Source organism: Leuciscus leuciscus (genome assembly GCF_965113295.1).
Source record: "Leuciscus leuciscus genome assembly, chromosome: 2".
NCBI lineage: Eukaryota > Metazoa > Chordata > Actinopteri > Cypriniformes > Leuciscidae > Leuciscus > Leuciscus leuciscus.
The window spans coordinates 20817908-20843918 of record NC_138726.1 but is presented as its reverse complement, the minus strand read 5'-3'; the positions used below and the strand labels follow the sequence as shown (position 1 = coordinate 20843918).

The 26011-nt window shown below is 37.5% G+C and overlaps 1 protein-coding gene across 2 annotated transcripts in view; it reads left to right on the top strand.

Annotated features, from left to right (window-relative positions):
- Positions 1 to 21450, top strand: part of LOC309486055 (uncharacterized protein) — a 34194-nt gene extending 12744 nt beyond the window's left edge. The window contains exons 2-10 of one of the 2 annotated variants that reach the window (XM_082153151.1): positions 14883 to 14942; positions 16062 to 16109; positions 16606 to 16650; positions 16746 to 16859; positions 17437 to 17469; positions 17550 to 17648; positions 17742 to 17766; positions 18225 to 18307; positions 20587 to 21450. In XM_082153151.1, coding sequence (XP_082009277.1) covers positions 14883 to 14942; positions 16062 to 16109; positions 16606 to 16650; positions 16746 to 16859; positions 17437 to 17469; positions 17550 to 17648; positions 17742 to 17766; positions 18225 to 18307; positions 20587 to 20600 — 521 coding nt within the window. In that variant the 3' untranslated portion in view covers positions 20601 to 21450. The remainder of the gene's footprint in view (positions 1 to 14882; positions 14943 to 16061; positions 16110 to 16605; positions 16651 to 16745; positions 16860 to 17436; positions 17470 to 17549; positions 17649 to 17741; positions 17767 to 18224; positions 18308 to 20586) is intronic. The other variant, XM_082153152.1, reaches the window with a different exon arrangement.
- The last annotated feature ends 4561 nt before the right edge of the window (positions 21451 to 26011 follow it).

The following is a 26011-nucleotide window of genomic DNA, read 5'->3' as shown; positions in this document are numbered from 1 at the left end:
GAAGGTCAGTCTCTTCTGCTACTGACAAGCCTATATTGTCTATGACATTGCAGAATGAAGCTTTCCACGCCCAGTAATTCTCTGCCTTATCGTCAAACTTCATCAGCCCTGTGGAGACGATCTGGTTTCTAGCGATGAACTTCGCCAGGTCAGCAGTCGGGGAGCTGTGTCCATCTTGAGCAGACGTGTGACGAGGCGAGGTAGGGCGTGGAGCAGGACTGGGTAGCCCATGGTCTTTTCCTCTCTGCCATGCTTGGTTGCTGGCTTGGTGTGGGCTATAATACGGACTAGCAGGTGCCATGGATGGCTGCTGTGGCTGTAGTGGTACCTGTGACGGCGGTGGCAGCCGTCTTGGAGCTGGTGTCGGTCTCAGGGACTCTGCTGCTGGGTGTGTCGGTAGCTCTGCAGGCGATGTTGCTGGATGCTGTACTGGAGGTCTTATGGCTGGCTACGTTGGAGGACGTGCAGGTGGAAGCGGGTGGCTGTGCAGGCTGGGCGGAGTATTATAGCTTTCTTGTTTTATATCTCTCTGCGGTGGCACGCTGTTTGCCGTGAAATACCTTTGGTTCAGTTCAGACTCCGGTTCCCCGAGGCTGTTGTCATCATCTAATTCTGCTTGAAGAACTGCTGCTTCAGCTATTGCAGCCTCCATTTCTTTTCTACACCGCAATGCCTCCAATTCAGCTTCTGCTTTGGCAGTTCGTAGTTCTGCTTCAGCTTTCTGAAGTTTCAGTGCCATATCCTTTTCAGAATAGGCTGCTTTGGTTCTTGCTGCTTGAGCTCTGGCTTTAGCGGTTGCTAGCGCGGTGCTCCTTCGTGAGCTGCATGTCGACCCGTGTTGAGATGGTGCACGAACAGAGCTTGATGCAAATAGCTCTGATCTCACCTCCCAGTCACCAGCTTCTGCACCAGTCACACCAGTGGGATGTTGCATTTCGGTCGGAGAATCCATGTCTTATGGAGCAGGAGAATCTGGGCAAGTCACATGCAGGCTTGGTGAGCCGGTTAATGGCGTCGTCTCAACGGGCAACGTTTTTTTTTTCATCTAGCAGTTGAAGTTCTGTCTTCTTCTCGACAGGCGAGGGTTTGCCGTTTTACTGTACTGGCCTCACTAAACGTATGCGTATTTAGCTATCCAGCGCGTATAAACAGCCAGGTGAGGTGAACAAAGAAAAGAGATGACGCTTTATCCCGAGGTCCTTTTTCTCCTCTCCTTTATTTTACACACAGCAGTGCAAAAACAAGCTGTAAAACTGTAAACACAAATAAAAGTACCTATTAACTCAAATTGCCTTCTCCAGTCATTTCCAAAACCAAATGCAACACATACATCGTTTTCTACTGAGCATGAGCCGCCATTACGCGGGAAACAGAGGAATCTACACTTCGTGGCAACACGTTAATTTTCTTCTTACACATTCTCTTAAGAAAATGACTAATATAAAACACCTTATATTACACACAGTGCTACTCACCGGCATTGCCCCCGAGGGAAACACAACTGAGCGGGGTTTGAAGAAACTTGACAGCTGCATTTACACAACACGGAGTACAACTAGCTCTGGAAAAGTATTGTACTAACTGAACACTAATCTCGTTCCAAACGAGAATAGAAACTGTACACCAAACCTGCCGTTACCACAAGTGTTCGGTAGATGGCGTTAACGCACTGCAAATAACTAAAGAAACACAAAATGAATGAATGATCATTAAGACCAACACATACACATCAAGAATAAAAAAGGCAAAACAGGAGACACTAACTATTTTCTGACAAAAAACAATATAGAAGTTAAGGATATGACCTTAGCTGCAAATTAATTTAATGATTTTTTTTTGTTGGAGTTGGTCCAGGCTTAGCTGAGGGGTTTGCAAAGACTGGCAGTATAAATGATGTGCTAAGCAAGAATGTAAATATTAATGAATCCATGTTTGTTAAGGAAACTGATGAAAAAGAAATTATAGAGATTGTTAAAACATTTAAGAGTAAAAAGTCAACTGACTGGAATGGTATTGACATGTTTATGGTAAAAATTATTATTGGTTGTGTTGTTAGACCTCTAACGCATGTATGTAATCAATCTCTGAAAACTGGAGTCTTTCCAGATAAAATGAAAATGGCAAAAGTGATACCAATATATAAGGCTGATGAAAAACATACACTTTCAAACTAGAGACCTGTTTCACTGCTCTCCCAATTTTCAAAAATACTAGAAAAAATATTCTCTAAAAGGCTCGATAACTTCATTACTAAACATAATATACTGTGTGATCAGCAATATGGTTTCAGGACTAATAGGACAACCTCACATGAACTTATTCAATTTGTGGAAGAAATAACAACAGCAATAGAAAAAAAAAAAATGCAGTGGGGATATTCTTGGATCTTAAGAAAGCATTTGATACAGTAGACCACAATTTCTTGATTATGAAATTACACAAATATGGAATTAGGGGGACTGCACTTTCTTGGTTAAATAGCTAATTACATAATCGACAACAATATGTTGAATTGCAAAACCATATTTCAAAGTCAAAGAAAATTACCTGTGGGGTCCCCCAGGGGTCAGTGTTGGGACCATTGTATGTGAGGTGTCAAAAACACTGAAAACCATTTTATTTGCTGATGATACTAATTTAATCTGTTCTGGGGAAAATCTGGAACAACTCTTGGATACAGTTGAAAATGAATTACAAAAGATGAAGAGCTGGTTTGATGCAAATAAACTAACACTGAACTTAAGTAAAACTAAATTTATAATTTTTGGTAATCGTGCCAAAACTTTAAAGGTACATTATGTAGGTTTTTTTTGCTTTAAAAATAGCAAAAATCACTATATCTATGTTATATATTTTTTTTTAGTTGTGTACTTACATTATCCCGACTGTTTCCAACAACTTTCAAACCAGGAGAAATTAGTAATTTAATTCGAAGACACGGACCGTTTCTTTATTTCCGTTTTTGGCGTCATATCCGCGTTCTCCCTGGTTTCCGCTCATACTGCCATAGTAACCAGAGCCCTCTTATAGTAACCAAGGCGACAGACGTGGACAACTGTGTAGTTCGTAATGTCTATCTGCACGCTGTTGTTGTTTCGTTCAAACATTATGGACCATGGCAAGCAGACTTTGGATAAAAAAAGAGAACTAAAACGAGAATCAATATCAGCGCGGTGTTTTCGAGACTTCGACCGCTCCTACATGTACTTTATTAAACAGGTGATTACATTTACATAAAATTAATCAATGATAATTATCTAATCAAAACTAATCAATGATAAAATGTTAGAATATGATCTGTTATTCTAATGTTGATCTAGCTTACTGCTAGTCTCATACAGACAAACTAACACATAGAATAACATAAATTTCAACACATTCAAATGCAGTTTAGTGTGATAGTGTAATGTTAGACCAAGTGAAACAGCGCTGCGTTACTTCACAAGTTGAATTTGTCTAATAAACTGACCTGTGAGTAGTAATTCTGCACTTGCTACACGCAAGTGCAGAATTACTACTCAAAGGTCAGTTCGGTAGAATGAAATGTCCATATTCCTTTTATATCCGCGGGACTCGCATCGCGTGTGGAGCTGATAGCTGTCTCTTAGCAATCCCGACCTGCTTCATATCACAGTCATGATAAAAATATCGATGTATTTACTCATCCATAAACATTATTAGATCGGTCGGCTTGACGTTGACGACAAGATCCATAATTGTTAGCAAATGTTGCGTCATCAAACTACGCCTTTGTTATTGTAAGAGGTTAGCGACCCCTAGCGGCGAAAAAATTACATATTGTACGTTTAAACAAAAAGCTTATGATAAATGATATTGAAATAGAAAGAGTAAAAGAACTTAAATTTCTGGGTGTAATAATCGATGAAAAATTATGTTGGAAGCCACATATACATTATATCAAGGCCAAAATATCCAAATCAATTGCTATATTGTATAAAACCAATTACCTATTAAATCAACAAACATTGTACACGTTGTATTGTTCCTTCATACTTCCATACATTACTTACTGTTTGGAAGTATGGGGAAACACTTACAAAACCAACACTGAACCAATATTTATCCTTCAAAAGAGAGCCTTAAGAATTGTAAATAAAACCACCTATAGAGCACCAACTACTCCACTGTTTATTAAATTAAAAGCACTACAATTCAGAGATATTGTTGACTTCAAAACTGCACAAATTATGTATAAAATAAGTAATCAACAGCTATCGAACAGTATTCAAGAGTTGTTTCAAATGAGAGAGAGCAAACATCACTTAAGAGGAACATTTGTTAATGTACAGTTAATGTATGGAACAGCTGCAGTGAAGAGATGAAATCGTGTACAACAATGAGTAATTTTAAAAGACTATTTAAACTGAATATATTAAATGAATACGAAAAGGACTCGAGGTGATAGTATTGTATACAGGTTCATTGGTCTACTCTACATATTAAGTCTAGAATGGAGGTGTTATTATTTGATTTGCTATAGATAGATGGAAATGAAGAAGATAGATGGAAAAGAAAGAAGAAAAGAAAAAAGAAAAATGGGAATGTGTCTGTATGCCTGTATGTATGCATCAGTATCTGTGTGAATGCATGGGTTTATGTGAACAGTAGGTATGTAGATATACGGTGTATGTAAAGATGTATGTATAAGAGAAGCATCAAATTGGTTTGTATTTAACTAAAGGATAAAAATAGAGAAAGGGGGTAGGACCTAAAAAGTTTGTTATGAACTTCTTCCTACTCCTTTTTGAACATGGGAATTTCTAATTTGAATTACTTACAATAATTTTGGAAGATTGTGCTGAAAAGTTTATGACTTTATTTAGCTGTTATTTTAATTTTAATTTTATATATGTATGCATGTCTGTATATATATATTTTTTTTATTTACATGTTCAAAATAAACTACTAAACTAAACTACACAGACACAAGACATGAGTAAGACAACGGATCTACCAACCCTGACAGCTACCCCAGATAGTCGTGCAGTGTGAAAAGAACAGTGATCTGACGACAAGTTTCATAAGAAATGTTAGGTAATAATGCAGGGTCCAAAGATGAGAAGGCACGTTTTAAAGTTGAGACACTCACACACAGATATATAACACTAAAACTATATTTATTTGCAACAGTTATGTTAACAGCAATAATAAGAAATTCCTGTCGTAAGCAGCTATTCAGCTGATGGACACGGTGCTGCGTTGTCATGGGAACATCCCAGGTGAAAATAATGAGGAAATTACGTTGTCTTTCGTTGCTCCCTTCACCAAGTGCGTTCCAAACAGCTACATGATGGCTCTGCCCTTCGAAGGAAGTAGGGCATAGGGATGTTCACGAGCAATAAGCATGTCCCAGCCGGGTTCGTCACTTATTGGGATCCCCTGGAAACATTTCCGTTGTGGTCTGTGCTATTTGCAGCACGTTTCTGTATTTGGTTGTGTTGTGAACTTTTGCAGCACGTTTCTGTATTTGGTTGTGTTGTGAGTATTTGGAGCACAAATGTGTTATGAAACTGTTAAAGATGTTTTATTAATCTTGTCCACCGTACTTTAGAAGTGAATTACTCCTTTCCTCTATCAAAGATATCATTTTTTATTACGCAAACCCTGATCATTTATAAAGATGTGATTTAATTTTGATAGGAGCTGACTAATTCTCCTAAAGTGGCATTGAACATATGAACTTAACTAGTGAGAGTATATGTCTAGATATGTGAATGCTGTGTGTTGTTTAGCAGACAGGACAGCACAGCAAGTGTCAGCTTTTCTTTTAGCTGTTAAGAGGCAGAAGTCAAGCAAGGGGTCACAAAATCAGACAGAGTGAGAGCAGAAACTGTGTTTGGCCAGGACAGGAAATGTCAGTAGAAAGGTCCCACACAATCCCCCAGCAGACAGATGTCTGACAGAGGAAGCTTTTCAAAAGTCTAATCATGTATAACATCAGAGTATAATGTATTACTGGCTAAACGGATGTGAAGCTGCCATACTGAAAGCAAGTAACAATAATATCTGCTATCTGCAGATATCTGTAACTGCTATATCAGAAACCCACACAGATGTAAACCCACACACTGTAAGGCATGAAAAAAATGTTATGTTGAAGTATGTTTTTACAATGCTTATCTTGCATGTTCAATAAATGGTGACAGCGACCATAAGACTTGGTTTATATTTGTTTTATGCTGGTGCAAATAGGGGTTCTGAGGCACCTGTTTCTTCATGTAAGTCTATGTTTGTTTTGTTTTATGATTTAAAAAAGTGAAGGCAACACCTAGTTATGTTGTGTAGAAGAAATGCTAAAACATCTTCATGCTTTTCCTGTTCTTCCTTTTTTTTTCTCCAGGAATGTCCTTTGTGAAAAAGAAGTGTACTTAATTGTGTTAAATGTGCACTTGTAGTGTACTTCAAGTCTTAAAAGTATATTTTTAAAAAGTTGTACTTGCAGATAATGTAATATTAAGGAAATAAAATGACACTTAAGTGTACTTAAAGGCGTGCTTCATTGCTGGCAAAATGGGCATTCAATAAAACTTGGCTGCCTATAGACCTTATGCGCCAGAGAAACGAGGGCGCCGCCATCTTTAGAATATTGTCTTTTAACTTCCGTTTTTGCGGTCACTCTATATCTCTATGGCATTGCTGTCCAGGAGTAATTAGCTTTTGAAGTGGATTTACTTAATGTAAAGTTAACTAAAGTTATCATGAGGGCTGTAATGTTTAAAACAGATGACTTAACAAATGTCAGTCGACCGGGAAGATTTTAAAACGAGCCGTTCATTAATAAACACGCAAAATCTCTGTGAAAATACAGACCGGAAGTCGAAAGACAACGAGCGCACCGCTGAAAAGGGGCGGGGCTACATAAGGTCTATACAGTTGAAAGGTGAAAAAACGCCTAGGTTACGACTGTAACCTCGGTTCCCTGAAGAGGGAACGATCGTTGCGTCGAGATTGACGCTATGGGAATGCTTCACGTGATGACGTCTTGAAGCACATGTAAAATCAGTCCAATGGTGTGGCGGAACATCAGATGCGGGTGACATCACGAACCAGGAAGCTATAAAGTCTGCTTGAAAACAGAGAGCGCCAGCTTCATAAAAGTCTGAAGTAGTCGCTGACAGGCATGAAGGAGACAGGCATGGCAAGGTGACGCAATGCTCGTTCCCTCTTCAGGGAACCGAGGTTACAGTCGTAACCTAGGCGTTCCCTTTCAAGGGAACTCACATTGCATCGAGATTGACACTATGGGAACGTCTATACCAACGCCACCATAGCTACGAGTGTCTATCCAGTGTGAAATCAAGCGAGCAGCACTTAGGACGACAGCACCTGAGACCCTGGTGTAGAGTCCAGTCCAAAGAGTAAAATCTGATGAAAGTGTGTAGTGAGGACCATCCTGCCGCATCACACACGTCTTGAAGAGAAACTCTGATATAAGGGCCTTGGATGCCGCCATACTCCAAGTAGAGTGAGAACGAACAGCCATAGGGGAAGGCTGTCCGGCCGACTCATAAGCAAGCGAGATAGCCTCAACCACCCACTTGCTTATTCTCTGCTTAGATGCGGGAGTGGCCCCCTAACATCCCTTTGTTAGGGGACCCGAAACATACGAACAACTGTTCAGTTTTACGCCACAGGGCAGCTCTGTGGACATATGCATCTATCGCCCGAACTGGGCAAAGCAGATTATTCTTTTCCTGGTCCGAATTCTGGAAGGGAGGAGGGTGTGACGATAACCGCATCACCGCAATATCGCGTTAATGAGATGCCTATGTGTGAGGTCATCACCGCACTTTTTTTTTTTTTTAAGTTACAGGAGTGCATATGGTGTGTGATATGAACTATAAACACATTAATATTTGCTTATAATTTACTGTATTCTGCGAGTCCCATGTTCAAGTGCTTCTGGAGAAAAAAAAACGCTTCCTGCGCAAGGGAGGGACAGTCCGTTAAACATATGGGGGATTTATTTTTTGTGTGTGTCTGATTATTATTAATTAACTGCTAGGTTTCAGTACTTGTGATGTTTACAGATAATGTTCAATTAAATACAAACAAACACAGGCATAAAAGACAAGCATAACGTAAACAGTTGGAGTTAGATTTTAATTGCAAGTACACTCTAAAAAATGCTGGGTTAAAAACAACCCAATTTGGGTTATTTGGCAACCCAGCGCTGGGTAAATATTGGACAGAACACATGCTGGGTTATTTTGACCTAGCAGGTTGGGTTTTTATACATTAACCCATCTGCTGGGTTGTTTTTAATCAGTGCTGGGTCAAACAACCCCCATGCTACAGGTTATTCATTTTAGATAATAATAATAAAAAAACCGAATAAAAAAATTAATAATTAATAACACTACTGTTTATTGATTCAATTAAAGTGTTTATTCCAGGAAATTAATATAATCATAAATACATTCATGTGAAAAAAAAAACAGTTAGATATCTGCAACATAAACGGAGGCCCACAAAAATCATTTGTGCTAAAATGTTGGTTATAAAATGGTAAGATTCTCAAAATTCAACACTTATAAACTGTAAAATAGCCTATAGCTAAAGATTCTCTTCACAAAGAATACAATATAAAACACATACGTACATACATTGCAATTCACATAAATAAGCAATCATTTAGTCCTGTGCAGCAAAAATGGGAGGCACAAAAACTCTGCGTATAAACAGTAAGTACATACATTGCAATTCATTTTAAATAAGCAATCATTTAGTCCTGTGTAGCAAAATAAAAACATGAAACTCTATACCTATAAACTGTAAAATAGCCTAGCTAAAAATTATCTTCACAAAAAGATTAAAAAAATAAATAAATATGAGTCAAGTGTTCCAGAGTTTCCCCATTCACCAAAAAACTGTCCAGCCATTCCAAGCTCCAAGACAAAGGGGAAGGGTTTTGCTTCTCTCTGCCTTTCCAGGTAAAGCACCATGTTGGTTCCAGACTAAATGAGGGAAAGACAATATCAGACACAGATAATTATTTAAAAGTGTGTCTTAGGTTTTCATAAGATCAGTCTTAAATTAGTTAAATACCGTCTTAAATTAACTTAAAGAATTAGTTCACCCCAAAATATAAATGTCCTAATCATTTACTCACTCCAATGCCATCCAAGATATCCATGTCTTTCTTTCTTCAGTGGAAAAGAAATTAAGTTTTTTTGAGGAAAACATCTTGCAAACATTTCAGTATTTTCATTTCGGTTAACCGCCAAACCGCGAGATTTGTTGCTTCTTTACCGCGGTAAGAAAAAATCCCATACTGTCACAGCCCTAGGTCTGACCACATTAGTGGGGACCTTAGGAACATAGCCTGGTCTAGGATGAAGGAACGCTTTTACCATGCCAGGTGCAAATTCCAAGCACGAGGGAACAACCGATAGTGCTTGCAAATCTCCTATTATTTTAAGAGAAGATATGGCGAGGCGGAACAATGCTTTCAAGGTCAAGACCTTGTCAGGAACCTCCTCTATCAGCTCGAAGGGAGCCAGGGAAAGGCCTTGAAGAACAATGGCCAAATCCCAAGTCGGCACCCTGGTTCGAGCTGCAGGCCTCAGCCTCAGAGTACCACGGAGGAAACGAGATACCAAAGGGTCCTTTCCCAAAGACATTCCACCCAAAGGAATGCGGTAAGCACCTATGGCTGCCACATATACCTTTAAAGTGGACAGGGTTAGACCTGCAGTGAACCACTCCTGCAGGAACTCCAGCACTGTACCAACCGGGCAGTTAACTGGGTCCAACTGACAGTCACTACACCATGAAGTGAAAACTCTCCACTTCAAGGCATAAAGTTTCCTCGTGGAAGGAGCTCTGGAATGTAGAATGGTCTCTACAACCTCAGTTGAGAGACCTGTCCCTATGAGCTGGGCCCCCTCAGAGGCCAAGCCCACAGGTTCCACAGTTCTGGTCGGGGGTGAAATATCGAGCCCCCTGCTTGGGATAGAAGGTCCCTGCTGACGGGTAGCTCCAGTGGATATGCAGTCAAATACCGCCTTACTTTAGTAGCAAATACTGCTAAGCAAACTTTTAGTCATAATGGTGTCAACTTGTATTGTTCCCATGCAGGTGCAATAATACAAAGAGAAAAGGTTTAGTGGGAGTGAGTTACTTTCGATCCAGCACACTGTAATTCAATTAATGTTCAACAAATAAAAAACAGATATAATAAAGATAAACAAATGATAAAGCTTGGGTTGCTGAATATACGATAGTTTTCTTCAAAAGCACTTATTGTAAATGAAATGATTATAGATCATAACCTAGATATGCTGTGTTTGACAGAAACCTGGCTTAAATCAGACGAAATTCATTGCTTTATATGAGTCTATCACCCAAGATCGCTGTTATAAACACAAGCCTCGTTTGAAAGGCAAAGTGGGAGGTGTAGCTGTAATATCTTCAGTACGATTTTAGCAACTTCTAGAAACAAGTTAAAACATGTTAGCAAAATCCCAGCAACATGTTAAAACATGCTAACAGTGTGCTAAAACACTTCTACACTCTGCATGCTAACGATATGTTAAATCCTACTAGAAACATTCTAGCAACATGTTAAATCATGTTAGAAATGTGTTAAAACATGATAGCTTCATGCTAAAATTGTTAGCAACACTTAGCAAAATGTTAAAACATGCTAGCAACACTTGCTAGCTACATGTTTTAATCTAACAACAACAACAACAAAATTGCTTTAAAAAAGCTATCAAATTTGTCTACAGACTTTATAATTCAAACTATAATGTATTTTCATCTAATTGCAATCAATATACAATTAAGGGATTCAGTGATAGCTCACCCAAAGATGAAAATTCTATCATTATTTATCCAAGCCTGTGTGACATTATTTAAGACTAAATGAAATATTTTGAAGAATATAGGATAGGATATATTATATAGGATATATTTGTAAAATGCAATAAAATCAAGAATCTGTGAATTGTTAATTCTCTTGAACCTTTATTTAACTGACAAATGAACAAAGAAAATATTTCCAATGTTTTCACTGACCAACTTAATTTTATTTTGTAAATATAAACAAGTTTTGATTTTGATGGCTCCAACACACTCCACAAAAGTTGCACAGAGGCATGTTTACCACTGTGTCACATCACCTTTCCTTTTAATTACACTTTTTAGTCATTTGGGTTTTGAGGATAATAATTGTTGCAGTTTTGCAAGTGGAATATTTGCCTAACCTTGTCTGATACAAGACAGCTGCTCAACAGTCTGTGGTCATTGTTGCCTGATTCTCCTTTTCATGATGGTCATACATTTTCAATAAGAGACAGATCTGGACTGCAGGCAGGCACATCCTTTTTATGGTGCAGAGTTTCTAGAAACCACTTAGTTTTAGCATGTGCAGAATGAGGCCTGGCATTGTCTAGCTTCCCAGGAAAGATGTCATCTTGATGGCAGTTTATGTCTCTGTACAGTCCAAATATATGCCTCCATGTCAGTGATACCTTCACACAAATGCACCCCAATAAAGAACAGATGTTTGCTTCTGCACCGATTTTGGGACTGAAAACTCAATGTCTGATTTTCCCAAAAAACAAGCTGAAACATGGACTCATCAGACCACAGCACACATTTCCACTGTCTTTTAGACCATCTGAGATGAGTTTGGGCCCAGAGAACTTGCCGGCATCTCCGCATAGAACTGATGTATAGCTTTCTCCTTGCGTAACAGCGATTCAAGTGGCATGTCTTGATGCAGCGTCAGACTGTGTTAAGTGAAAATGGTTTTTGTAAGTACTCCTGAGCACATGTGGCTTTTTTTTAACAGAATAGCATGATTGTTTCTCATGCAATGCCTTCTGATGGGTCAAAGGTCACGCACATTCAACAAGGGTCTCCTGCCTTACCCTACAGACTGAGATTTCTCTGGATTCCCTGAATCTTTTTACAATAGTATGTGTGGTAGATGGTGAAAGACATACATTCTTTGCAATCTTGCATTGAGAAATTTAATTTTTGAATTGTTTGAATATTCTCTCATGATATTTGGCACAAAGTGGTGAGCCATTACCCATCTTTGTTTGCAAAGACTGAGAAGCTCCTTTTTCACCCAAACATGATACCATCACCTACTACCAACTCACCTGCTCATTGTGGACTATTTCAAAAGAGTTGGATAATCTAACCTTTATAATCTTTTCACTTTTATTTTGCATCTGTCCCAACTTTTTTGTAGTGTGTTGCAGCCATCACTATAAAAAAATATATATATTTGCAAAATACAATTATGTTGGTCAGTGAAAACATTGGAAAACTTTTCTTTGTACTTTTTTCAGTTAAAAAAAGTTCAAGAGAATTAACAAATCACATATTGTGCATTTTGTTGCATTTTATTTCCTTTTCTGGAAATGGGGTTATATACATAGTTCGAATTACAGGGGGTACTGGGGGGTACTATACCCCCCAATGAAATATCAGGGACAGAAATATCAGTTTTGGGGGGGGTCAGATACTTTTTCTGATATTGTGAAAAAATAGAATTACAGTTACAATACAAGTCCACTCCTATTTTCACTGTAGGAACATTTCAATGTAAAGCGATTTCAGACACCCCTATTGTGGACCGTACCATTTTTAACCAAGCAACAGAGATAGAGAACGACTTCAACTTCTCAAGCAAGTGTCAACGTTGAATGACAAAACGCTAGTTTCATAAAGTATCATTCTTTTCAACATTCCTTATTTGTATATTCAAAAATATTTAAAATAATCTAATTTAATACAGTTATAATTTTTCAATGTAAATTATTTAATTTTATTGGTAACAGCCTAGTGTCAAATTATTTTAATTGAATATATTTATCAAATTTAAGAATTTGAAATGAAAGATGGAGCATACATTTAATAAAATTAGGGGGAAATGCCCTTTATAAAGGTACAAAAAATTATTCTGAGTGTTTTCAAACAGTGATGTAATGAAACATTGACAATTTAAGCTTGAAGGGAGTAAAGCCTCTGTTTAGGCTATTAATGAAATGTAATTTTGCCAAAAGAAGAACTTTTATTTTAAATAAATTTTCATTTTAAATCAGCCTACTTCAGTGTGATATGTTACCATATTATCATGCTTAACACTAAGAATTTGAATAATTGTAATGTGATGATCAGATGCAGATATAATCTAAATATAGGCGGTTTGCGGGTGGATTATTTATTTTTAATAGTGGATTCGGGTGACTCAAAGTGCACCAGATTAATGAATTTATCTTTAAATCTAAAAAAAATTCTTACAGGGGGGCATGCCCCCGGACCCCCCTAGAGATACCAAGCTCCACCAACAAAAAAATGTGGGAAACACATTAGGCTATATGATGATCTACAAAAAAAAATGCACATTTAATTATCTTATTATTAAAATACATTATTATGGTTTTACCACCTCCGCCTCATTTTGAGCCAGGAAAAAACCTGAAATAGGCAATAGGCTTCTTGTAAAGGTATTACTTTTACTAGTAATTAGAATGGTATTTCAGTGCACTTAACTTCTAACTTTTGGGAGTTGATCAAAACAGTTCTCTTTTGGATATATAATAACGATGAGATATTCTGTAGCCTACTGATTATCAGTTTGTCGAATGTTTAGACCTTGTATGTGTGTTGCACAACACATGTTGCACTTGGCGATCACGGTGGGGATTGATATGGTAGTGGACCATGATGGTCATAGAAGAAGTGAAGGAGCAGTACCCCCCAATTATGGTGGGGTAATTCGAACTCTGGTTATATATATATAAAACCAGCAACCATTAGACCATGACTTGCCCCCATATATTATATAATAATAAATATAAATAATGCAAGTACTCTTTTTAAAAGTAGGTAAAAGTGTACTTCTTTTTCACAAAGGGATGATTGTATTAGTTTATTAGACTTTGACTACTCATCTTTCTTTCACCAGTTGTGTTAATAGCCTTGAGTCATGCAAAGGGTCACAAACACAGACAAGCAGAGAGTAGGGCTGAACAGGAAATGTCAGCAGGAAAGTAGCCCAATCCCCCAGAGAGTCAGACACAGGGTGCAACTATTCACAAGTCTGATAACATGTGAGAGAAAAGTCACATCCGAGTGTCTAACCAATGTCTTGTCAAGTCTTTCCAAGCAATTCATTTGGATGGAACTCTTTTGGGAAGAGCATTATATAATTAGAAGCATTTATGTCCATAAATGTTACTTGTTAATCTCTGTATATGAATTTATTTATCACTTATCATATAACAGAAGTTACAAGTTGCCAGTTTACAAATTGATTTTCTCTTGTTTTCTGTTACTTACGGTTAGTAAGCTTATCAAGTGTTTCTCGACCTTTTTTTTTTTTTTTTTTTTAGGGAAAAGCCAACAGTAAACCATTTTTTTCTTTTTCTAATCAAACACAACTGGTTCAACTCATCAGCTCATTAGTAGAGACTTCAATACCAAGATTAGTAGAGATTAAAATGGATGGGTCAGATAAGGGAGATGGGACAGAATTGGGAAAGACTGAGCTATCCAGTTGACATAGACATCTTAATAGACTAATGACTAATGGTATTCGAAAATAAGAAGGGCATTTTGATTACCTAGAACAGGACATTATGTGATAGCTTCTCCTTATAGTCTTGTGGGGTGGGGTTCTGACAGGGTTTGGATTTGGCACAACATCAGAATAAACCCAGTTGCCATACTGAACAAGGAACAAGTTGCTAATGTAACTGCTAGGAGAAAGACACACACGGACCACTTTCTAGGCATAATGAATAATTGCTCAGACATTTTATAAATAGTTCAAATGCATGAAAATGACAAGAAAAATATTCATGTGTTTCTACTATGCTCTGCTTGAAAATTTTCAGCAACTGAAGTTCTGTCTAATGCAACTTCAAGTGAAGCACCAGCTGGTTCTGCAGATATTGGTGAGTTTGCCATACAGTATGCAATAGATAAAAGAACAACTCAGATTTTTCCCCCCAGATTATTTTATTCATAAAAATGTTGCCCAAATTCATCAGTAACAGTGTCATCAATTTGATCATATTCACCAGATCTAAGATGTGTATCCATGCTAGTTAAGCTACACAGTTATGCAAAACATGCTAAAGGCATTCATTGTTTAAATATTAACTTACTTGTGTGTAGCTTATTCTAACACAGACTTTGCAAATAGTGGAAAACCAGAGTGCCTGCTATGGCAGAAACCTACACCACTTCAGACATGATGCATTATTTTATACACATTTGTTGTTATACACAAATGTTTTAAACACATTTAATAAATAGTTTAAAGACATGAACATCACAACATGTTCTGTTTCAGTATGTTTCTACCAAATAGTTCAAAGACTTTACAATATGTTCTGTTTGAGTATGTTTCTACCATATAGTTCTGACTTTACAACATGTTCTGTTTGAGTATGTTTCTACTTTGCTCAGCGTATGTGAAATAAATGGTGCCAGTGACTCTGTGCTTTGGTTTATATCTGTTTCTTTGCTGATTCAAGTGTAGCACCATTCTTTCCGCTGATTGAGTCTGATTTTGTAAAATAATGGCTAACCCACACTGGTTCTTTTATTGAGAAATAACATAAGATGTACAAGTATGTTTTTGTAATTGGAAGCAAAGATTATCACATCAGAGATTTTATCGCATAAAATCGAGGAACATATTTATTTTCTCTTGTTTTCTGCTAGTTTATGGTTAGTAAGCTAAACCATTGTTTATCAACCCTTTTTCTGGAGGCACACCAACTAGTAAACTTTTTTTTTTTGCAAAAAAAGATGCAAAATATAGCCTACGGTAAACTGCTATAGCAGAAATCAACACAGAGACAGTACACCACTTTGCAGACCTGGTGAATTTTTTAATACACATTTGTTGTTATACACAGTTGTTTTAAAGAGTTAATAAATAGTTTAAAGACATGAACATAACAACATGTTCTGTTTGAGTATGTTTCTAACATGCTCAGTTTGAACATGGTCAATAAATGGTGTCAGTGACCATTAGAGTGTGGTTTATATCTGTTTCTTTGCAGCTTCAAGTGTAGCACCAAGTCTTACCACCACTGCTTTAACATCCAACAGTGAGTTTTTGTTTGATTTGTCACAGATTAATAAAATCGTTCTTTCCACTGATTGAGTCTGATTTTGTAAAATGATGGCTTATCCACATTGGTTCTTTATTGAGAAATAATTTAAGATGTACATGTTTTCTGTAATTGGAAGCAGAGATTATTGCATCAGAGTTTTAAAATTGAGGAACATATGTAAATGCATATGTCTTCTAAATGTGTAAATGCAGATAGACACTGTTTCTTTGCTCAGCAGAAGGAGCAGTACACCACTGTTACATCTTTGTTTATAAATCAATATTATCAATGGTGGTTTCTGTCTTTGTTGTAATTTGATTCTTCATGTCATTCATTTAACCAACTCAGCTAAAATATACTTCTGTTATATATTTGACGCTAATGTGTAGGCAACAATGACATTTCTGAAATATGCTTTAGATTTTTAATTTGTTTTCTAATTTCTGTCTATACATATTATTTTTTGTTTCTTCCACAAATACAACAACAGGCATTACACCACAAAATCCAGTTACTGTAAACAATCTGACTACCAGTAAGCAATTTTTTCATATAAAGTCTGAGTTATGTTTTTTTTTTTATTCTATTATGAAGTAATATTTAATATATGTTGTATCGTTTCCTCGTCAGCAACTCTAGAGCCATACACAACTAAAAAACAAAATCACAACAGCACTTTTACCAGCCATCCTTCTTCACTACCTGAACCAACCAGCACTGCAACATCAAGCAAAGCATCTACTGGTGAGCATTTCTTCACAATTTGCACAATCATAGGTAGGTTTTGTAATCATGGCTTTCATAAAGGGAATATTCCTGAATGAAATGTTCTAAACACTCTTTCTGCTATAAATACAACTTTTGGAGCTCCAACTATTAATACATTCAGCCCAAAAACGATTTGGATACTTAATCCACACTTTGAAATGGTTGAATAGTTTGAAATTTTGGTATCTAATTCAATTCCATTTATATATCTTTACAAATGTTTGTGGAGGAAAATTGATGCAGACACTTTTATCTGAAGTAATTTACATTGAATTGCAGGTATACTTTATAAGTCTTGCATTCTCTGGGCACTGAAGCCATCTTGGCATTGCTAGCACCATGATCTACTTTTTGATCTACAAAAATCTAACATTGTTTTTCATGTACTATATTTTAATGCATGTAGATCAGATAAGCATGGTTTCCTTTCTTATCCAACTACAAGAAGCTAAATGACAGCAGTAATTAAAATACAACAATTTGTGTGTCTGTGACTGCTTTAATGCTTTGTACAAAAGACCTGTGTGTAAAAAATTTTTTATTTTCCATAAAGGACCCGATAAAGGAAAGCTTGCAGATAATTCAGGTATATTAAATTCCATTATATTTAAGCTCAGTTGAAAATCTTTGGTGAGAATATAATCATAATCATCTTTCTCTTCATAGAAAACAGATATCTGTGGATTCTGTTGCCTGTTCTGTGTATTGTTCTGGCAGCAATGATATACTTGAAATTCAAGTGTACAAAAGTCCAGCATCGGCCAGGTGACTAAATCTGAATGAATCCTATATGCAATATTTATTTTATTTCTGTCAGTAACTCCATAAATGATAATCATGTATCTTCCCTCTTTTCAGAAATGGCTGACAATGGAACAGAGAAGTGAGTGTATAATCTCAATCTTAAGATTGCAAGGTATAAAGATACTGTACAGCCAGTTAGCTGTTATTGTAAAATATTGCACAAACAAGAGTGCTGCTGTTCTGAATATCAGTACAGTGATTCGGCTGAGTTTGATTGAACTGGAAGTCATTTTATTTGCATATTATTTAATCAGAATTTTTATTTTTTTACACAAATGTGGATTAAAAAATGTAAATGCCACGACCTGTATTAAACATGAACTGTAAATGAAGTTTTGGGTGGGTTGAATACAGTGTAGCCGCAGTAGAGTATGATAGTATTCAATTCTATACATTACCCTTGTCTAAAATCTTAATTTTACTAAATTGCTGATCGAATATGAAAATTCTTAACAGTAAGTGTATGATGTATTGTTATATTTTGATGGCTCACGTTATCGTTTATTGGTGTTCTTTTATGTTGTTGCGGGCACTCAGTGCTTCTTTCCAGAGGACAGACAGTAACAAAGACGGTGTTATGCTGTTAGGAGTCAGTAAGACATCAGTTGGAGAGGACAATGGTATGTCACTTACTTCTCTGTCTGTGATAATCACTGCATAAATGTTTGAGAACACAGGAATAAGACTTTAGATAGTCTTGTTTATAATGGGGATGTATTTTCTACTAACAAATTCATAGTACCAAGTAAATCAAATAAAACCGTACATAAGGAATCAGATCTATAATACAACAGCCATCTTTATTAAGAATCTTGCAAAGTGGTATTTTTTTCTAAAGTTCTGCAAGATTACATTTTTAAAAGTCAAATTTGTTTGTTCCAAACCATGCACATATTATCTTTCTTCACTGTGAAGCACAAGAAGATATTATGAAAATTGTCAAAAGCTTTTTTGACAAAAACTGATGCAAATACTCTTCAGAATATCCAATTTTGTGTTCTAGAAATACAAACAGGTTTGGAACAACACGATCTTGAGTAAATGATGACAAAATTTTCATTTTTGGGAGTACTGTCCCTTTAATACATAAAAGCATCTCTATCAAAAGCCTGGATATTTATTATTACATAACTTCACTCTTCACTCATGTGTTTGGCATGGTCGCTATATGTTTTTATTGCTAGTGTGTAGTGCAAACAATCCCAGATTAGATGTAGTGAGACTCGGCTGTTTGATTCAAAAGCCTCTCACAGGCAATAAGACAGATCCAATCCCATTTTTCATACCCAGATTGTTCTCTTCTCGCTTTAATCTGTCCACACCCTTCCCTTCTCGGCATTACATCGCATTCCCCATCTCCAAACACTCAGAGGAAGCCGAGGGCTTTGAATATCTCATTGTGGATGCAATGGAAGGTGCTTCCTCCTATTTATCGCACCTCCACAACGCCAGTATTCCCCTGCCTCTGACCCCTTTTCCCTAAACGCCACCCAGTAAAGATAATAGGGAGATCAAAGATAGGCATTTCCACTGCAAAACACTATCACTAACACTGTGACCCTAGAGACCTGCAATGTCATTGTGTATAAACACAGACTTTTTTAATATGGAAATATTTTTCTCTACAAACTCAGGTCTAGTCCAGAGTGCGGTTAAAATTGTGCAATTTCATTTGACCTAGTCCCTGCATGCTTCAAACCATGATTACGATGAAGGAAATGTTGTTGATTGTTTTGTTGAAAAGAACATTTGAATGAGTGCTGTGACTTTGAACAGCTATTGTGTCCAGCATGTCAATGTGACTATGTGGTTTGTTCCTATTTACCCAATGTATGGCACAATAGTTTTATATAAGTATAAATATGAAAAAAAAATATCATTATGTAGTACAATTTACGTCTGTGTTTACCACATGAAAATGTTAAACGCAGAGATTTTGTATAGAATACATAATAGACAAAAAGGATAGAATATTACAACAACCCAAACCTCCTCAAAAAGATGTTTTTCTTTTTGGGATATAAAATTCTGTCAAAGAAAATCAGTCTAATTCTAATTATCATTAAACTTGACAATAGTCAGACATTATTTTTGAACATTTTCTCATAAACCTCAGAAACAATTCCTGAGAAAGGCTATTCTGCAATGAGCTAATGAATGTTTGTGTGTAGCTTGATGTTTGTGTTTGTTTTTTAAAGCAATGAATTTGTCAACTTTAAGGCGCAATTCCTCCCTCTAGTGGGTAAATGATTTATTACAACTATTCAGTCTTGTTATCACTCTAAGTACTGGCAGCTCATTACTCGGATTTGGTCCCATAGTTAAAACATTTTTAATTTTCTGTTAATTGACAGTGTGTTTGACTTTCTGTGTTTTATGGTGTATATATAAGTACAATAAAAAACAGGACACTTTCTGTTATTTAATGGTAGCCTATAAAAACTGCAAATGTTATAAATCCGTATAATAATAGAAGATATACTGGCAACTCATTACTCTGACTTTGTCCTGTAATTATTTTTTTATTTTTTTCTGTTAATTTATGGTTTGCAATTAATACTTGCAATACACAGACAATTTCTTTCAAGATTATAAAGCCTACAGCAACAAAAATATAACTTTTCTGTTAGTTAACGGTGTACCTACAGTGATAACAGTTGTTGAAAAAAATCAAACAGGTCTTCTGCGATAAAAGCATTTTTTTATTAACTTACAGATCTTCACAAAATTCTTAAAAGACTAAATTAAAAATACTACACTTATGTCCCAAAGGGAAAAGTGTAGAGTGTTCCCTCTGTAAAGTGTTCCAGGTTTGCTATACACTTATCACCTTCAATGATTTGGCCAATTTCGGTTTTTGTGTCTACATTTTTATTGTCTCTATCACCATTTAATACAGCTGCAGCAAGATAAGTGGAGTTCTGCAGGAAGAGAGGTTCAACATTAGCCATGAATCCACACTCACTTACTCTGAATAATGAAGAATAATGACAGAGGAACTGAAGAGGAAAGGAGTGATGGAGTGCTTCCCACAAACAAATGATTTCTTACTTTAAGATAAGTGTTTGTGTTTCAGGACAGCAAACAGGAAATATTGTGTTTGTACATACTCCATTATTTGAATAGGATTGTAAACTCTAATTCTTCACAGCTTTGCAACTTTGCTGTAAAGGAAAGTTGGTCATATACATGCAGTACTTTTTACACATCAATTTCCTAGTTTGTAATTTTAACTTTGTGACATAATTAAAAATTGCCCGGTTTAGCATTTATATCTTGAATAAAACTGATTGGTCCTTATTTTAGCTTTTTTGTTATTATTATTTTCAGCAAGTTATTGAAAAGTATTGTATATTTTTTATCAAATTGTGCTTAACAATTATTATTATTTTTGGTCAGTGTAATTTGTTCCTTGACTCTAATTGTTGGGCATTTATATCATCATATCCATTGTTTTAGCATTTATATCTTGAACTAACTGATTGGTCATTATTTTAGCTTTTTTGTTATTATTATTTTCAGCAAGTTACTGAAGTATTGTATATTTTTGATCAAATAGTGCATAACAATTATTATTTTTTGGTCAGTGTAATTTGTTCCTATAAACTGACTGTTCTGTGTGATGCTGTCATATACTATTACTCGTTTTTAAATTGTTTTAAGTATTTGATTGTCTGAATTTTTAAGCGAATAACACTGTTTTTGTACCTTCTGTATGCACTGCTAAGATTTTGAAAGATTAAAGGAAGTTTAGAACTTCAAATGGACCTGGATTTTCACTACTGCCACTGAGTTCTTAATGCACTGTGACTGACTGCACTTATTATTTAGGGTCATTAAGAGAAAATTATGATGGGTCATTGTTATTTTATTTCCAGTTAAAGACACATTGGTTTATTGGTTTCTAAAATGTACTGCCTAGGTTGTTTTAGTAGATATTTTTACCAATGTGAGCTATTATGGACAAGTAGTGCCAAACTTATTGAAGGCCAGATTATTGTTAATATAGCATGCTATAGAAAATAATGGTTTTATCGACATAGTTTAATCATTACAAGCCAAGGATTTGATCAGTTCTTAGTTATATATATTAATATTTGTTGAATTATAAAGGATAATTAGCTTAAAGGTATAGTGGAGGATTTTCTTTTTCCGGGTGGATCATCAAGACTATTGGTCCTCCTAATTGTCAATCATTCTGGTGATATGTTTACGTAAGGCCGTCGTACGTGCTCGTCCTTTCTGCGCATGCGCACTTTCAGGTGTATATGTGTGGTGAGCTACGGTTTCAGCCATTCATTGAAGCTCGCCGTTCTCACCGGGTTTTTTCAAAATGTCTGAGGGTCGCAAGAGAAAAAGTGTCTACGAATTGTATGACAAGAAGAGAAGGCCTCTGAAGAAAGAAACAAGACCAGTGTTTTTGGGAGAATATTTCACAGCTGGTGTGCACTAAAAAAAAGCACAGGTTGGGCTTCCCACTGATGCCTCTTTCTATTTGACAGGTAAAGTTTGGCATGCTATTTGGAGAAATCCATTTAAAATCACTGCTAGTAAAAGTTAATGTAAGCTATGATTAGCGATGCTAGCGTTTAATAGGCGTTCCCTCTCGGGAGCAGGTAGAGTGTTGCGCATGTGCATTTTTTCAAAAAGTGGAGAGGGCGGTTCTTTTCTAAAATTCGGGAAAATCCTCCGCTATACCTTTAATGTACCTTTAATCACATAGACCTACATGTTAATGTAGGGTAACGGGGGAAGTTACTCTCCTTAAGAACAATGTGGATTTACTTTTAAATTGTAACATATTTAGATATAAATTTAGCATGTGCTTCAGCCAATGTGTTGAAATAAATACAAGCATTTGGTAATTTAATTCTTATAGTCAAATATTAAAACAGGGATAAGATGGCCCCTACTGGGGTAAGTTGACCCCCAGTCAAAGACAAGTAGAAGACAGAATTATATTTGAAGATGTCCATTTGGTAAAACTTAACAATTTCCTTTATTTTTAAGTATACAAAAAAGAAGCAGGTTGTGAACTACTTCATAAATTATATGATGATTACTGACTTTCCCTCTGACAGCTACTTTCCCAATTTACAGCCACCACTTTGGAACAACTCTATTTAGGGCTGTTGTGGTTTAAGATTTGGTAGCATTTCTGTTTCAGGTTTGATGCTAAAATAGTGATCTATGACATTGTATTATGTTGAATAATACAGTTCCCTTTCAGTCGCTCACGTTATTTACGTATATACGTCCTCCGCTCCTGCAAAACCTCAGCAGCAGCAACCACCTAGGTCTCAGCGTGGAGCAAGCAGCAGGAAGTCGACCCCGTCCGTCCAGACCGCTGCCAAACCAGGAGGCAAGCGAAGGTGCAAACGACCCTGACACGGGCGACCCAGAGGTGGATCAGACTGCTCTTCAGGAGATGGCGAAGGCACCGCTCCTTCCCCCGGTGGAGGGCCGGGCGGAGAATCTTTTGTTTCTGTTCCGCCACTGGCCCCCAGGCGACGCACTGTCGCCTCCTCACACTCACTCTGCCCTTCGACGGAAGCAGGTACATGTTGCACCACACACTCAGACCCCACTCCGGGCCACTGTGCCGTCTGAGTCGGGTCCCTGCATTCCGCCGCGCTGCCCCACCCCGGGTACGTGGTGCCATTGGTCCCGCTTGCATTCCGCCGTGCTGCCCCACCCCGGGTACGTGGTGCCGTTGGTCCCACTTGAAGTCTTACCCTTCGGGCTGGCCCTGTCGCCCCGTGTCTTCACGAAAGTCGCAGAGGCGCCATTGCTCCCATGTGCGAGCATGGTGTTTGTATCCTCAACTACCTCAACGACTGGCTTATCATGGCCCAGTCGAGAGAGCAGTTGTGTGTCGAGAGGCTCAGTCACCTCAGCCACCTAGGGCTTCGGGTCAACTGGGAAAAGACCAAACTCACCCCCGGGCAGAGGATGTCTTTTCTCGTTATGGAGTTGGACTCAATCAACATGACAGCGCGCCTCACAGAGGGCCGTGTCCAGTCAGTGTTGAACTGCGTGAGGTCGCTCAGATGCAGAACAGCGGCACCACTGAAACTTTTTCAGAGGCTCCTGGGACATATGGCATCTGCAGCCGCAGTAACGCCGCTCGGATTGCTTCATATGAGGCCGCTCCAACACTGGCTCCACAATCGAGTCCCAAGATGGGCGTGGCAGAGTGGCTCGTGCCGGGTCCAAGTGACCCCGCACTATCACCAAACTCTCAGCTTGTGGTCAGACCCTTCGTTCCTGTGGTCACCACGGATGCCTCTGCCACTGGCTGGGGGGCCACATACAACGGGCATGCAGCTTCAGGTCTGTGGACGGGGCCTCAACTGCATTGGCACATCAACTGCCTCGAGTTGTTAGCAGTACTTCAAAATGCCGCTACTAGGCAAGCATGTACTGGTCCGTACGGACAGCACTGCGACCGTTGCGTACACAACCGGCAGGGTGATCTACGCTCCCGCCGCTTGTCACAACTCGCCCACCATCTCCTCCTTTGGAGTCAGAAGCATCTGAGGTCGCTTCGTGCTGTTTATATTCCAGGCCTGCTCAACCGTGCAGCCGACGAGCTCTCAGCAGCAGGTGCTACAGGGATAATGGCGACTCGAAGTAAAATTCTCGTCCAACGTGCAATGAGTTGTGGGCAATAGTGGCCATTAGAGTGTGCATGGATCTGCACTTCGGATTCTAACCGGAAAAAGCAGGCCATTCGGTTATCTTTGGAATACACATTTCAACATACTACGATTTGGGACACACTAATTCTAATTTCAAATACTATTTAGAATGGATGGTATGCAAATTGGGACGCAGCAATTGTGTTTTACTTTGGCTTTCCCTGTTCCTGAGTTCTAGTTTCTTGTTTGTTTCCATGGTTTCTAATTGAGTTACACACCTATTCCCTGTACTGCTGATTATCTTCACTGAAAAAAAACTAAACAAAACAAAAACAGTCGTGTACATAAAAATATGGTACAATGTACCGCATTAATTTGAAGGAATTTTCCGTATTTGTCTTTTACATGTTTTGACCATATTTTGAATTACACGTTGCATTGTGGGAACAAGAACCTGATCGGTGCAAAAAGTGTGAGACGCAAGCTCCATTACACACTCAGATGATCGTGGTCAAAGTTTCTTTTTAATGTCGGATTTCGGATTTGTAGGCGTTCTAACACCTCTGTGGTAAAAACCGAGAATTATATTTTATTAAATGTCAAATAAGCTGTTTGCATAACGTTATTTAGTTGCCATCTGACTTGTTAGGCAAATGAATGTTGGAGCCATCGCATTTATCATTTTATGCATATAATCACACACATTGATAGATTTAGTTCACTCTCGTGGAGGTTCCCGGATTGAATATGTGTTAGAGTGTCCTCACTGGTTTATTAACTTTTATTTGTCGATGAAACAAACAAACAAAAAGCAACCAGAGGAATCTTCAAGAAGAGGAAAGGCCATGTGATGAATTAGAATTCAGGTGAGGCTGATCGAGTGGGTGGAGCTGAAGGGTCTGGTGTTGATGGTGTTAATCTGTGACAGTATTCCAAATTTCGGTGATCGGTAATCACTTTGAATTGCATGCATGCAGTGAGATGCTGGGAGATGCGAATCGATCGTTGGATGAAATTTTCCAGTCCGATAACATCATCATATATTACCATTTGCTGGCGGATATCAGAATTCAGTCCTCTCCGATAAGCGGCGGTGTTGCTGTAATTTATAGTAACTAGTGCAAAGTGCCCGTGCAAAATCAGTTTTTGTGTGTGTTTTTAGTAATTGTTGGTAAGGTGTGTTTGAGTGCTCATTGTTACAATTACACAGCAAAAGTTCAGTGACATTTTTATTTGTTCATGGTAGAAAGCAAATACTGATACTGACATAATGACATACAATAAATATGGAAATTGAACTACACGATTGAGGAAGCAGGCTACACAGTGAACTCCGAGAAAACGCTACGCTTGAGCAAACAGTTTGTGAATAGGCCACTACAAATGATGGCCGTGAAAGAGACTGTGAACGCATTGAATAGGATATGTTTAGTTGGTGAATAGCATAGGCTACTATTACACAGTAGCGATAATGTTCTAGAATAAACCAGAATAAAACATAATATTCAGAAGTAAACAGTGTAGCTGACTTACAGTTTCAGTTAACATCCACAAATGAATAAGCGCGACAATTCAGGGAGCTTATTTTTATTTATTTATTTATTTATTTATATTTTTAAAACAGGAAAAGATTAAGGACAATCGGGCCTGGCTCAGTATAAAACTGATTTTCAGCAGGTTCCT